Source organism: Pseudochaenichthys georgianus, chromosome 23 (genome assembly GCF_902827115.2).
Source record: "Pseudochaenichthys georgianus chromosome 23, fPseGeo1.2, whole genome shotgun sequence".
Taxonomy (NCBI): Eukaryota; Metazoa; Chordata; class Actinopteri; order Perciformes; family Channichthyidae; genus Pseudochaenichthys; species Pseudochaenichthys georgianus.
The window spans coordinates 18,591,488-18,606,338 of NC_047525.1; the positions used below are offsets into that span (position 1 = coordinate 18,591,488).

At 39.9% G+C, this 14,851-nt stretch overlaps 1 protein-coding gene across 1 annotated transcript; it reads right to left on the reverse strand.

Annotated features, from left to right (window-relative positions):
• Positions 1–445: 445 nt before the first annotated feature.
• On the reverse strand, positions 446–13,958 carry etnk1 (ethanolamine kinase 1). Its single transcript, XM_034074685.2, has 8 exons — positions 13,646–13,958; positions 11,856–12,115; positions 11,289–11,429; positions 9,025–9,167; positions 4,884–4,967; positions 4,642–4,802; positions 3,345–3,418; positions 446–3,121 (listed from the first exon to the last, which is right to left on the reverse strand). The coding sequence occupies exons 1-8, from the start codon at positions 13,790–13,792 to the stop codon at positions 3,049–3,051; spliced, it is 1,083 nt and encodes a 360-aa protein (XP_033930576.1). The 5' UTR covers positions 13,793–13,958; the 3' UTR covers positions 446–3,048.
• Between the last annotated feature and the right edge of the window lie 893 nt (positions 13,959–14,851).

Sequence of the window (14,851 nt, forward strand, 5' to 3'; positions counted from 1 at the left end):
TAAAGAACATTTATTGACACATGCGCCATATGATAAATGTTAAGTCTTTGGCGATTAGACCCCAATCCTGGAATCGTATATCTAAAGGGGGAAATGCAACCGTGAGCATATAGGAAACCCTCCATGGGGTCTACACACTGGTGAAGATCTGGATTTGATGAAGAGATGGGATGAAGAGGAAGCTGAAGATCTGGATTTGATGAGGAGATGGGATGAAGAGGAGGTGTGATGAGATTAGCTCTCCTGGGCACTGGATATGATGATTTTTATATATATATTAAAATAACATGGGGCCAACATGTTTTTAATGTTGAAGTGCAATTTTAAATAAAAGTATATGCTAATGCTAAAAAGAAAAATCCCACATATTTTATTTTATAAACTGGTTAAGCAGCATCAAAGACAGATCCAACAGAGACACAAAATGAAAAGGAGGAGACACGGATAAGGGTAAATAAACTTTATTTTCATAGCATGTTTACAGTATTGAAAATGTCAGGTTTCTAATATCACCCGCAGGCAACTATTTACCTTAATGCAACTTTTAGAAAAAAAGAACTCCTTCTATGTACATTCATTCACATTTGATAACAAGCAAAGATAATATTACATGGGTTTACTGTACATATAAACATATGCTGAAGTGGCCAGAGGGCTTTCAGGACAGCTTTTTGTACAATGTTAAATAGTAGTGGAGGTTCATATTATTAGCACACTGAGATGACCTATGCATGATGGATGTTTCAGAAAGAGGGGAAAATAAGCCTTTAGGAAATATTTCAGCTGTTTGATTTTTGAAATTTAGAATGTTTGAATTATGTGAAAGTCATCTTGGACACACGTTAATTTAAGCGTGTTAATGGTAAATGTGGTCTGACAGTGTTCTAACCAATGGAAAACTATCTTTCACAGACCACATTTTCCTCCAACACATATTAAACCAATAACTTGTCAAAACACTCCCTTCATGAAAAATACAACACCAAATTAAAGACAGAAAAGAAGAGATAGGCCTTCAAACTTTTAAGTATAAATTAAGAGCTTTCACAGGCACACTGGCAGACTAGTGTGAACATGAGACTTGGACAACCCAGTATTGTCAGTAATTGTCTCTTTACAGTGCTTTGCAAAGATGTAACAGCAGAGTGCAACTGCGCATACATGCTATTTTTGAAATATTCAAAACACTTCTGGGAGTAAACAAGAAAACGTTTTTCGCCACATTGTTCAGGTTTGAATTGCGTCACTCTCACATTTCGTAATTCTTTTTTAAATATATATATTTGTCAAAGATTCATCTGCCATTGCATCAGCAAACATCCACATACTCAAAGACCTCGGCCTTAACAACAAGTATAAAAAGTCTATATATAACCGTTTCTGATTCTCTTTGTGCTACATTGAAAAAAATTATACATTGTGCATTATGTGCAAGCAAAAAACATATGTCAGCACTTTGGTGTAGGCTTGTTAAAGTAACCAAGAGTTGAACTTGTTTTTCAGGTTTTTTTTAAAAGACCTACTAAAGCTCATTTAAAAAAACAAAAACATGTAGGTGAAAGTAAATATCAAGAACAGCCATTACTTTCTTTGTCCAACAGATGATGCTCTTCTCCCTCAGGTTGCACTAACAGCTGGCTTTCATTACATTGTTTTAAACTCAACACAGATGTGTGTAACCAACATACTCTACTTTCTTTTTCGCCCAATTTCGACTTTTCAACATACCCTCAACATTGGGCTTAGCCATAAGACCATATCACACTAATCTTAATACATACTTGAATGAAGACTGGTCTACAAGTGTATAAAATGTCCTTGAAATTGGACAGGAGTGTTTTTTATTTTATTTTAAAGACGATTCCTTAACGTTCCCTGACACAGAGCAAACAATATAAATGTTTGGTCTTGTTTAGTACAGCACGTCGAAGTCAGAGGGAATACAGTCCCCAACACTGCTACTTAACCAAATCCCTATCTAGAGTTATGAACATGGAATGTTCAAATTACAGTGAGATGCAAGCTCTTCCCGATTAGATTTCGCCAAGTGTCAAAACATGAAATGTACATAACAGTGGAAAACTCCCTCAAGTCAAAACCCTGCTCGAGTACAACTCAAGGAAGAGGTTAGACGTAAACACTATAGGCTCTCCTACAACTCAATGTTTCTACCTTTAGTCCAGAAAGTCAAAACACACAAACCCTCAGCAAACTTCACAGAAACAATGACAACACGGCTAGTCTGGCCTACCACCCCATGCCCATAGTCTGCTGAGGAAAATAAGGGTAAAAACAAAAGTCACAAGACAGGCCACAAGTTTTTTGTTTTTCAAATGATTTGGCTCATACCACATGGCATTAATGGACATCACTGGCCTTTCCAAGTTGGCATTTCATTTTTTCCTTCATCTCGGTGCTTCAGCAAAGCAGGCTTTATGTTGCTTTCACTTTGTAATAAATGTGGTCGTTAGCTGGGCTGGCCCTCAAGCGTTTTTCCCATTGTTGCACATATAAGGAATATATGTCTCCAGGCAAACCTGGCAAGGTTAGTGTTTGGGCCACCTGTCAGTCATGGAAGTGGTGACCAATGTTTTGAATAACGTGACATTCCACCTCCGTCTGGTGATTTGAGCTACAAGAATAGCTGCCTACAAGTAAATGATATATATATATATATATATATATATATATATATATATATATCAAATTGATATCCCAATTTAAATTAGAATAATTTAACACATTTGGCCGTGTGGGGTTCACATTGTAGCAGTAGTCTTAAATCTGTACTTCACACGTGCCCACAAATGATGTGGGCTGCCGGTTAACAAAGGTGTGACAGCAGAGGATGGAAAAGCCTGTGGTCCATCCAATGTCTAGAGACAAGGACACGTGAAGGGGACTGTAGGCATCGAGCAGGACTGACTCTCAGTCTGGTTCTTCCCTACAAGGACCACCTCAGGGCGTTCTGCAGTCGACATGTGAAGCCCAGAGTAGGTAGGAAGGGAGGAAGAGCAGGAGGAGAAGAAGATGAGTGGGTGGGGGATTTTATTCGGGTAAGTTTAGCGAAGCCACCTCCAGTTTCATCTTGAAGTACTGGTTGAAGCGCAGGACTGCATATCTGGGACAAACAGAGAGAAGTGGCATCAGCGGTAAGATAAAAAATGTACCCGACACATTAGCTACGTGCACTGACAGACTGAGATGACACAAATTATATCAACCTGAATGCTTCACAGTTTGTTCTCACACATATGATATGATTAAAATAACTAGATCTGCTTGGCTAAACAAACTGGCTGCTGATAAGGAATGCATGAGGGTTTATTAAGATGTAAACTCACCCCAAGAAATCAAAGTCAATGGTGGAGACCTTGGCCTGAATCAGTGCCCAGAGACCCCAGAAGAAATGAGATGCCTAGACACAGAGGAGAAAGAGAGAAACAAAAGATAAGCATGTACTGTGAATGAAAACGTGTTTCTAATTACCCAATATGGCACACTGCGTCATGCACAAAGCCAGCAGAAGCCCTATGGCAACAACACCAAATAGCTGACACAGAAACACAAATGCTTCTCTTGCCCATCCTCCACACTGCCCTCTTTCCCTCTTGACAGTAAACAAGGCACAGTGAGGCTCAGGGGAGAACGCAGAGCCTTAGAAGGGTAACAAGTCATTAAAGAGAGCCTCCCATATGCTGGCCAATCATCACAAACAACCATCTCATCAGCAGGTAGTGCAGGTGATCCCGCATCACACTGTAATTCCTGTTTGCTGACCCAACACCCCTGGCAGCAGGCCTCAGGACGCTTACTGTGCTCCACAAGGGTTTGGTTTCAATTATTTGACCATAATAATTATTAGCTAACTGTTTAAAGAGGCACTGCCAACCAGAGAGGCTTAGCTAAGAGGCAACATAACAAAATAGTTTATGACTTAAAATAGCCTACAGTAGTTTTCCTCCGTAGTATCTCATGATGTGATTTTGAGCCTCAGTTTATTTTTAATTCTAGCATGAAGCAGAGTATGGTGTCTAAAATATGTCGTTTTCAAATTTGAAAAAATGGTATCAACTTATTGCAATATTCCTTAGGCAAACTTAACACTACATTTATTCATTTTTCTCAGTGACTTGAATTATACACAAAATAACACTGTAAGAAACACATAATAATGACATGGTTTGTATGAAAATTGTCCATCAGTAGCAATTTCTAGGTTAATTTTGCAGAAAAATTACTTTTAATTTTTTTTTTTTTAAAGTTCAGAAACTTAAAAGATAGCAATTCTTACATGAATGGATTTCTTCAAACATTTTCCCCAGCCCGATATTATTTTTTGATAATAATTTATTAATATCTGTTTTTTTTTATTATGTTTATAAGATATCTTATTTTATTTAATATTTGTATTGCTCATTTGTTCTCCTTTTTTAAATTATAATATTTTATTTCATTCTAAAATGCAACAACTATCACAGTCTTATTTCACACGGGATAAAAAAAGTACTTCTGATTCTGATACCTCCCCAACTTGAAAATCGAGACATGACCTCAATGCTAGTCAGGTGCAGATGTGCTCGAGTGTAACCCTATATGGTTCTTAATATAATAATATTGCATGTTTAATACATTGCTTACCAGGGCAAATTTGTTGACTTGGACGTAAAGAGTGTCCACCTCTCTGTCGGTCACCACGCTGCCCTGGCCTTTATTCTCCTTAAAGGCCTCCAGGTAGGAGCGCAGCCACTCCAGCTGGAAGGCCCGCTGAGGGTAGTGACTATAATCCACCTCATTCAGGCCTGCAACCCATAAACACGCAGTTCAAACACTCCGTAAACATTGTACACCTGCAACTTTGTCCTACATTATCCACAACTCACCAGCAAACTCGTTGAAATGGTTCCCAATGTCGTAGGCTTGGTAATTGTACCCAGCGTACTCGTAGTCAATGAACTTTACATGGCCTGGAGAGAGAAGCAGCGTTGTTTAGACAAGAGACACGGGAAGAAGACATCAAATGATGACGTATTTTCCCTTTTATAACTCAGAATGTCAAGGGTTTTCATTTTACACTGTAACTTATTTCCTGTCTGATTGGCTAGTCGGCTAACGTCGGGCAAGGGGTAAGAGCTTGCATTTTGAGGAAAGGTAGACTGTACAGGAAATGAAATAAAGACACAAGTCACAAATCATGCTGCTAAGATTAAAGCAAGTCAGAGTCAATCCATGTATTCACAATAGGAGATCTAAGTGTGGGACAGCATACCCAACAAGGTATCTTCATGGAGGTTAAGCATTCAATCTCCAATTATATTTTAGTAAACAGATTAGATGTACTTCTAACCCACTTATCACCTTTTTTTCCTACAAAATAAGCAGCAGGCATACATTAGCAGAGATGGAAATGTGCAAATACTGATGCAACACATGGCAGGCATACAAACAAACTAGAGTAAAAAAGGAGAACATAATTGTTGCTTTTTATGCATGCACAAAATGAAGGGGAGATGAGCCAATGCTTATGTGTGTAAGACATGGGGGCATGAGTGCAAAGAAAGAAAAGGGAGATAGGCGGTAGAATACAGAGAGGCTAAAGTGGTGTGTAGAAAAGTATTGTGAGCTGCCAAAGCAAATGTTAAGCAACACACTGTTTGATACACGCTTTCTTTTCATCTGTGTTGACTCACGACAGACGATGAAGTCGTCAATAACGAGAGCCAACTGCAATTAAAGCTCCTACATATGCACTAAACTCTGGAGCCGCAACCATTTAAAAGTTTTTTTTTTACAGTCTTACAAAGTGTACGAGGGTCCCATACTTCTTGATGTCAACCCACGGTCCACTTGAATGCTTCAAATTCTTCTCGGATATTTTCAAGAAGTGTCGCTTCAAACATTTAGATCAAATGTTGGGGTCAAAGAATGTGTTGATTGCATTTGTAGGCTAGCAACTTAATGAGGTGTTGACGTTACCAAAGAGGGAAGTGGGGTTTAAAAAAAAATGGTGGCGGTGGATCTCAAAATACAAACCCTTACTTTTAAAAAGCCCGGTTGTTACAGAGATATAAACAAATACAAAATATAACTTTAACCAACAATACATTTATTCCAATGTCTCCACTCTTGGTTTTTGGCTAATTACTTTGGCTTAACATATGGAATATTAAGTTTTGAGGTGGTGCTGGACTACAGAGAAAGACACTTTGAGGTGGGTTACCAGGTGGCGTGTAGGTCTTAGCGGGACACAACTGAACACCTCCGGGCAGTGGCTATAGCCCCCCCTGTGCAGCAGATGAAAAGGTTGGGGCAAACACATCTCTCACACATGCTCACTCTCACACGGACATATTCGTCTTTTTTTTTTTATCCATTCTTGCTCCCACGCTCAGTGTCGGAAAATATCAGGCCCTGCTGCAACCCTCCCCCCCTCTTCATACATGCAAACCTCACTTCCCAGTTCTCACAACACACCCCTCCAATGCTCCCTTCCCATTGGTCCACTGTGAACCCAACAGCGTGACACCTCTGCAGCTTCTGCAAATGACAGAATCTTTTTAGAGGCTTCCTTTCGGCCTCTTGGTAAAATGAGTGCATGTTTATTTTTCTATGCAAACAGAGTAAAGTGAGAGGAGCAGGGACACTAAAGCAGCCCGTGACACAGTAGAGAGAGAAGGAAAGAAAAAAGCACTTGTTGAGTCTATTGGAACATTTGACCGTGTTTTGGAGATTCCCCTACTTGTTTATGTTTTTATCAATAGAGGAAGTGGTGGACTTTTGGTGTCGCGCTTGGCAGACAAGTGGTTTCAACTACAGCTGAGAAGTGACAGGAAACAGCCTGGTATCTATTCTGTCTTTTTTCGTGCCTACTCTGTTTTGAGAATGCGGATGTGAGTTTGCAGTGTAGATGGTATAGAGCGCAGCAACAAATGCAGCAACTGGAATTAAAGTCATAGACTTCTTTAGGGCGTTGGTAGGAGTGGTCTTTTTGCAGGCTTAATATATAATGTGATTAAACTAGAGTTACTGTCATAAGGGAACATTCCTTTTGATTCTGGTTTTTAATCTTCATTATGTCTAAAACAATTACTTCAGCTGTCCTTATTAAAGCCTGAAACATGATTCAGCAAGTCTGCAAAGTATGTACAAAGGCACAGGATTTAACATGTTGTGCGAGGAATACAATTCATGTGCAACACATTCGCCGCTCCTTGTGGAAGTTACAATTGGATTTCCAATAATTTAGGGAGATCTGGGTGTTGGCGCAAATCGAATGAAATCGGTATTAAAGTCAGCACTCATTTGATTTGCATAACCACAATTCAAATCAGATTCTGCAGGCGTCCTAGAAAATATATTTTTCTCTGTGCTGAGGTCAAAGCATTTTTGCAGAAGCATGTTTCCGCTTCAAGGGATAAAGCTGATGATATTCTAAATAATAACAACAAAACCCATGAAAATACCAAAACCAACAAGGCTTTTTGTACGTCTTTTATTACTTTCCAACTGCCCCGGCCTGTCTGTGGCTCTCCATAACAACTCCATTCATCCCTCGTCAAGACAAATCTCTCAAAATGGGGTCACAAAAAAGGCTTAAGCATGAGTAAACAGTGGATCTATTGACTATTTCAGTATTGGATCAAAATAAACTGCAACAATCATGTCACCCAGTGAACTGTGGCTCACTGTTGCAGACAACAATGGGTCTGTTATCACGGAGGAATAAGCTATAGATAGGGTTTTGACTACACAGGCAATACATTAATATGTTAATCTGATCAATTCAATGTTGGTTTCGGTCTTTTTGACGGGATTTGTCGCTGATAAAAAATATAAAGAATATCGCCAGACACATTCTTCTGCTTATACGGTCTGCCAGTGATCAATATTGATGCTATGGAGTGGAAATTGCTGAGTAAGGAGCAAGAAGTAGCTTGACACTTTAGGCATTTGGCTGCTGCTCAGAGTGACTCAAAGTGCAAACCTTAAAAAAAACATTCGTGTAATAACCAGCAATGTACGTAGCCTCTGTACTGTCAGAGGGAAAACTCGAGTAGCATTGGAGGGTAATAGGTAGTAACGTGGCTCCTACTGCTGCCATGAACTCATCCCGATTAGCCTGAGCAGAGGGCAGACTATGCGAGGGCCCTCAAAGCCGCCTGAGCGTGAGGTTTGTCTCTCTCCATTGCCTCCCCAGGGCAGGGCGGCGCAGGGCAGCCACAGCCTCGGCTGTCATTCCTATGGGAGAAAGGCTAGACACAAGGAGCTGTGAGAAGGGCCCCGCCCCTCGCCGCGAGCCGACGAGGGGGCTGACAACTCTCAAACCACCCCACCCAGCCTCCCACATGCATATAAAACCCCGGTACTCTCGTCTTTTCCCCGCCTGCTAAAGCAAACTTGTACACGTTTCCCTGAGGGTGCTTGATCTTCATCCAAAAAAACATTTTCTAAAGCACCAAAAACGTGTGCTGTCAATACAACTTGGTATGTGGTATGATGTAATGGCATTGTTTGCTCAGGCTGATTACTGTTGTTCTAGGTTCAGCAAAGAAATAGAAAGACAGAATAGACAACCGTTTTTTTAAATGGATTCCAAATTAAAAACTTTTCATTCTCCTTTAATTCAGAACAATGCTTTATTACAGGGGCTCCCCCAGGATTTAATCAAAAGGTATGGATGATTGTAATCCTAAATGTCAAGTAACAGATTGTTTGATTTAATGTGCTTTTTGTATTTGAAGCAGATACACACCCTCCAATCAACATACATATTAGATTTCACCCATTTTAAAATCTCTCTAGAGTGAAACTAGATTTGAATGACAGGTTTGTCTCTTCTCACCGTTCTAATTCTACGCCGGCAGCCCAATGCAAACGCTGATAATGAGTGAGGCATGTGACTAGGGTTGAGGAAGTGCAGTTAATGCAATCCTACCTGAGCGCAGAGACCAATGCAGTTCACACTACAACACAATTCAGTCACACAGTAACGTCTTTGACTACACTTGTGCAGTTAATACTCACCTTCCTCCGCATTATAGATTATGTTTTTGCAGAGAAGGTCGTTGTGGCAGAGAACTACAGGGGAGCCCAGCACAGACAAGCTCTGCTGGAGCCACACCAGCTCTTCTCGGAGGCACCGTGGGCTGGGCACCTCCATACTCAACCTGGGGGGGGGGGGGGGGGGGGGGGCACAGAGGAAGAGAGGGGAGTGTTAATAGAAGGAAGGGTGATTCCAATTCTGCACTTTAAAAAAGTACTTTCATTTAGGGGACTAATTCAAAAATAAACTTCACTTAGCACAGGCTGCTTTCCGACTCCCCCACAATAGAAGAATGGGTAGATAATAGTTAATGACATATACATCACGGCCTACAAATGAATATATTTACTAAGTTATAGTCAGAATGGGTTTCTATTGCACAACAGACTATAGAGTGAACAAACTACTGATGAATAGTTCTGCTGCCACGAGAAGCTTATATTTGTCAGATTTGATCAATTTAGTGTGACAACAGCTGTCTGATAGAAACCCAATTTTAGCAGACGGGGAACATTTCTCAAAAGTATGATAAGTTTTGTGAAAAGAATAAATAAAAAAGGTGAATTGAAATCCTTCCAATGTTATTACTAGAATATAATATTTTGACTTAAATCCTCACTACAGCTTATCAGCAACTACAACTACCTAAAGAAGAATTATTTCTAGTTTCACAATGTTTAACACTTTGCTCATGCACAGTGCTAACTACTCACATCGATATCCTTGTCAAATTCCATTTGTTTTATGCAAATAAGGAATTGCCTTTGCGATGCTAACATTTTATTGTACCAGGATATGATCATGAGACAGAGGCAGATGATAACCAAACAGTGTGTGACACAAAATAGAAAAGGGTAGGTTTCGATACTCGTGGTTAAGAGCCACATGCCAAGTTGTCCAAAACGTTTCACATACATTAACTTTTCGGATGTTGCGGGTGTCTTATTTATTATTTGGGAACCTCCTCGGAAATGTACTGCCTGCAAAGTCAGCGCTTGTTATGGATTTATTTTGAGTGCCAAAATATACAAAGGTTGTCGTTATTGAAACACAAAGGTCAAACAGGGAAGACTCAATGGAGCCAAAGGGCCCCAAATAGTCTAAACTCAATTGGCCTGGATTGTTTTGTGTCAACACTAACACCCGGAATAGAGGTCATACACATTTTTGGATAAAGGCATAATTACAAGGTATGCTTATTTGCATGATGCCAGACGAAAGCAGGCTGCTGCTTGTTGACGCATCATGCTTATTGACATTCGCTCTGCTGTGTTAACGCTCCTTCCAGGAATCCTAAAACTTGAATGTGAATTCCTACCTCCCGAGAGCATGAAAGGAATTCAACAAACGTACTCAGACGTGCTTGGGCTGCGTCACTGCCCGAGCTAATAAAAGAGATCACAGATGCAAGTGGAGATAACAGAAATATTCAACAGGCCAGCCATGAGCTTTCAACTAATCATAATCTGTTCAACAATCTGATTTCTTTTGAATCCAAATGTATATTTGATTCACTATACTACTTTTGAAAGAGTTGTTCTTCCTTTCCTGTTTTTATATCTCTATAGTTTAATTGCTGCAACTCAAAGGTTATTTGTCTATCTATAGCGAATAAAAAACACTGCAGATAACATGTTCAGTGACTCATGAACTGTACAAATTGTTCTATACATTTCGCAACGGAAAAAACGCACATACTTTCTGGGCCTACCAGAGAGGAAATAACTTACCAGCTGACTGTGGTATTCATAATAATTGAAATGTGGAAAAACAAAAAACAATGGCTGTGGATTTACTTGGCTGTTGTGACGCATATGTTAAAACAAAGCAGTGATTGCTGACCATTTTCCCACCACTCTCGCTTCATTTCAGAAGGCCATGACGTTGTGAAAATATTTTTGTATTGGAATAATCAGAGGAGAAGAAGAATATATGTTTAAGGGGTTTGTGTCATCCCTCTAAAATCTGGATTTTTGGACACTGAGGTGACAGATGCTCACAGATGGCCCTACTAATGCTTAGAACCCTATATAAACACTATGCATTACTTTGATGTGAGCAAATCGTGTTCATTTTAATAGTGTAATCTCTGTACTTCCATCCGAGTATTCTGTACGTTTTTTACCTTTACACCATTTTCTTTTTTTTAACAGTTGTATTTTTGCTCCTTTTCTTACATCGTATATGATATCCTCATACTGTGTTTATGTTTAGACCAAAGCAAAATATGTTTATGCGGCCTCACCTGGCGTTCTTCTCAGGGTCCTTGAGGTATTTGGGGATGAGAGCGAAGTACTTGCCCATCTTCACCCACAGGTCGGACTGGGGCACCCAGCCGTTGTGGGCGTGGATGACATGGTACTTAGCAAGCTGCTTGGCAATGAGGCTGCAAGATAGAAAAGAAAGGAAACATTTGCATTTGAAGTAGAGCATCAGCAGAAAAAGTTTACTACATTTTACCAAAAATTCACATTTTAAGGCAGTTCACTATATATCTACCACATCTCCACATGTCGCTTGGCTAGTTGTGGAATGTCAGTTGTCTAAAACTGTTTCATATTTATGAATATAACAGTTGTCATTTGTACCAGTTCTTGAAAGATTTCTCTTTAGCTGGGCCTACATTTTCAAAGACACTTTAAGGCAATGACTGACAGCTGTTTACATCTTGTGAGGCTGGGGTTGTTAGTGTGAGTGTAACTGTTGAGCCTACACGACTTGTCCGCCGATTTAGGTGACGATCGGGTGGCTTTGTTGGAAGAAAAAAAAAACCTGACCCTTGCTGCATGACAAAGCAATATTTAGTTTTTACCTGAACACAGGCGGGCTGCGTATGTGCTCAGGTTCCAGGGCAGTTCCTTGCAAAAATTCATAACAAAGGCCATTGTTGAAGGTGCAGTATAGGTGTGGGGCACAGCGGTTTGCATGTAGTACTCTGAAACTTTTCACTTCATTTTCCCGGTCAACCAACAATTCTGTTTTGTTGCCATATATACGGACCAGAACCACATCCTGCATGAATGCACCAATGTAGCAGCCCAGCAGCTTGTTGGTGATCCCATCTGTGAAAAACTGCAGAGAAAGAAAGGGGAAAAGCAGAGAACAGGTGAATCAGGGGTAAAACAAATCATTATCTGTCCTATGGTTCAACTACTAGATACACGCCTACAGTGGAACAACAGTAGGATCATCCTCCGCATTTTACTATTTAAGTACTGTGCATAAAAACCTACATTGTTTTGAGTATTACGTAATTACTGAGGGGAGTCGGTATCTGGCAAGCCACACTAAAGCAAAGAGGAATTAATGTAGCAATAGAAAATGAAGGCTTGTCCGAGTTGATTTAAGCTGAACTGTCTGCCATGATTCTGGGAACATTTTTGGGGGGCGGTGGAGCTAACATACCAGCCCTAATTGTTCGCTGTATAAGGGAATGACTGAGAAAAACAGGACGGTGAGGAATTTTATTTTTCATGTGAAGCTATGGCAGGCATTTGCTGAGTTTCCACTTCTCCCCCCATTGATGAATATAGGCAAGCATGTGACCAGCGTGTTTACCAAGTGGAGCCACACCCCCTCTCTCTCTTAGTGTAAGGGAAATATATCTGGGTGTTTGCCCAGGCTGTAATGTTTCAAGGTGCGCCTAAAACATTTTAATGTTAAGGTCGTAATGTTCCATTTTCTGTTGCCTCACTTAAAAATGTTTGACTTTGGAAGACCGAATAGGACACTTGCAGGATTACATTAAGTAGTCATGTGTCAAGCTCTATTTGTCAACCATGTTTCTTCTAGAAGTTTACAGGAATAGTCTATGTACACTTCGTCAGCCCTCTAACCAATCTCATAAACTCCAGAAAGTGTCTATAGCTCACAGAATGATGATAACTGTGGGCTATTACGATAACAGACACACCTCTACTCTAACTACACAAATACCTGCATGTTAATGACCTTTGGGACCTTTAATTCGATATTTTAGTTCATGTATAACACCCAGGTCAACCTGTATGCCTCGTTTTCAAACTGCGTCAAAGGCGGTGTGATGCTCCCGCTGTCTGGTCATATCCTCAAGTGTTAGGAATGCTATTTGTAAAAAGGGGGGGGGGGGGGGGGGGGTGACTGCAGTAATATACCATGGAAATGATTTACAATGTGGATGTCAACAGCTATTTGATATTAACATTAGCATATGGTATCATTATTAAAGTTGGTGTCGTCTGTCATAGGAATATATTAGTATAAACTACCTTCAGGTTGTCATATGGGACTAGGTTGCTAGCTAAAATCGCTTCTTTTTTATATATATATATCCTCGTAGGGAAATTCAGTTATACTCTGATCCTCTGTACATAGATACATAATATATTATATATGTAAAAAGCTCATGCTTCTTTGTAAAAGCTTGGTTTAAATGTTCAATCTCCCTCTGGTAAATATACCCAGGATATTCAAGTGCCTAAAGAATCGCTCTGATGTTAGCAGGCCAAACTACCATGACCTAAATCATGTCGAATTTAGCGCGTATTTACAAGGTGAAGGAAATGTCATACTAACCAGACTTACGGTGCAGTAAAATGATACAATACAATAAATAATCGGCACCTTGAGTTTGACCTCGGATGGCTTCCAACTCGGTCTCAGCTCCTTGATCAGCTTCAGAGCTCCGGATCTGTAGTCGCTTTCGTCAACTGTCACATCTATTTTGGGCACAGCGGGAGCCTCGTCGGGTACGTGAATGTAGCTTGCCATTGCTTATCTTTATTTCTTGAAATATCTTAAACTCTGACGATAAGCGTACGGTATGCTGCGGCTAAATGCTGAGTGAATGTATGAAAATATCTGACGAAGGCTGGGTATATATTGCTGTAGTCATCGGTGTGTGCGGCAACGCCTCTCAAAAAAAACCACCCACAAGAGAAAAAATGCTCTCGCAATGCATGCCGGTAGTCGAATGACTCACTGGAAGCGCGTGATCAATGCGTCAGAGGGCACCGTCGGCGGAGTTTAGTTATTCAAAGCATGTAAAGATGCAACGTTATGCTTTTGCAATGATTAACACAAATGACAAAACAAAATTAATTTACTGAGAAGACACACACGATAACGAATTGAAAATATAACTCGAAATTCTTCTCAGTTATTATTCCATTCGCAATACGTTGGTGGATATACACGAGCATTCACTGCAAACGCACTACGCTTCTGACGTCACATCCGTAATCTACTTAAATTAGATGAGTTTTTTGTCACGAACGAAATATTTAAAATGTTAAACATAGAGGATAGATACATTTTAGCTGAAATTAATTCGGTTTGCTAGTCTCATACACAGACAATTGATGTGTTAGCGGTAAAGGAAAAAGCTAAGGTTTTCTGTGAACGCAATTCATTTATGTTCCTATTCGTGGTTGTGGGCCTAAGGATTCTGCTGAGTTAAAGCTCTACCCTTACCCAATTGTTGTATTCCTCATTGCATTGCACATTAAGATAACTAATAAATCATTGATTTATATAGTTATTGTCTGAGTGACAGAGTATAAGAACATGTTATATATCAAAGAAAATCCAAGCTGTTTCTTAATGTGGGCTCATCATGCCATTGTATCTTTTCTATGATATCTTTAATTCCACATTATTCATTAAAAGAAGGTAGAGTTACTGCATGCCATGTATAATTCAAACCAATAATCTTTGCAACAAGGATTCAGGTCAATTTCAACTTGCAAAACATATATGCAACCCTAACTAGGTTTATAAAAAGTACACTAGTGGAAACACCCCCAAAGATTCCCCATGGCCGAGCCCCTC

Bases quoted from the DNA above. Each gene is read 5' to 3' on its own strand.
- etnk1 (XM_034074685.2), bottom strand. From the start codon at position 13,792: ATGGCAAGCTACATTCACGTACCCGACGAGGCTCCCGCTGTGCCCAAA. The intron at 9,168-11,288 runs GTGAGGCCGCAT...CCCCCCCCCCAG, and splicing joins GACCCTGAGAAGAACGCCAG to GTTGAGTATGGAGGTGCCCA. The intron at 4,803-4,883 runs GTGAGTTGTGGA...TATGGGTTGCAG, and splicing joins CCATTTCAACGAGTTTGCTG to GCCTGAATGAGGTGGATTAT.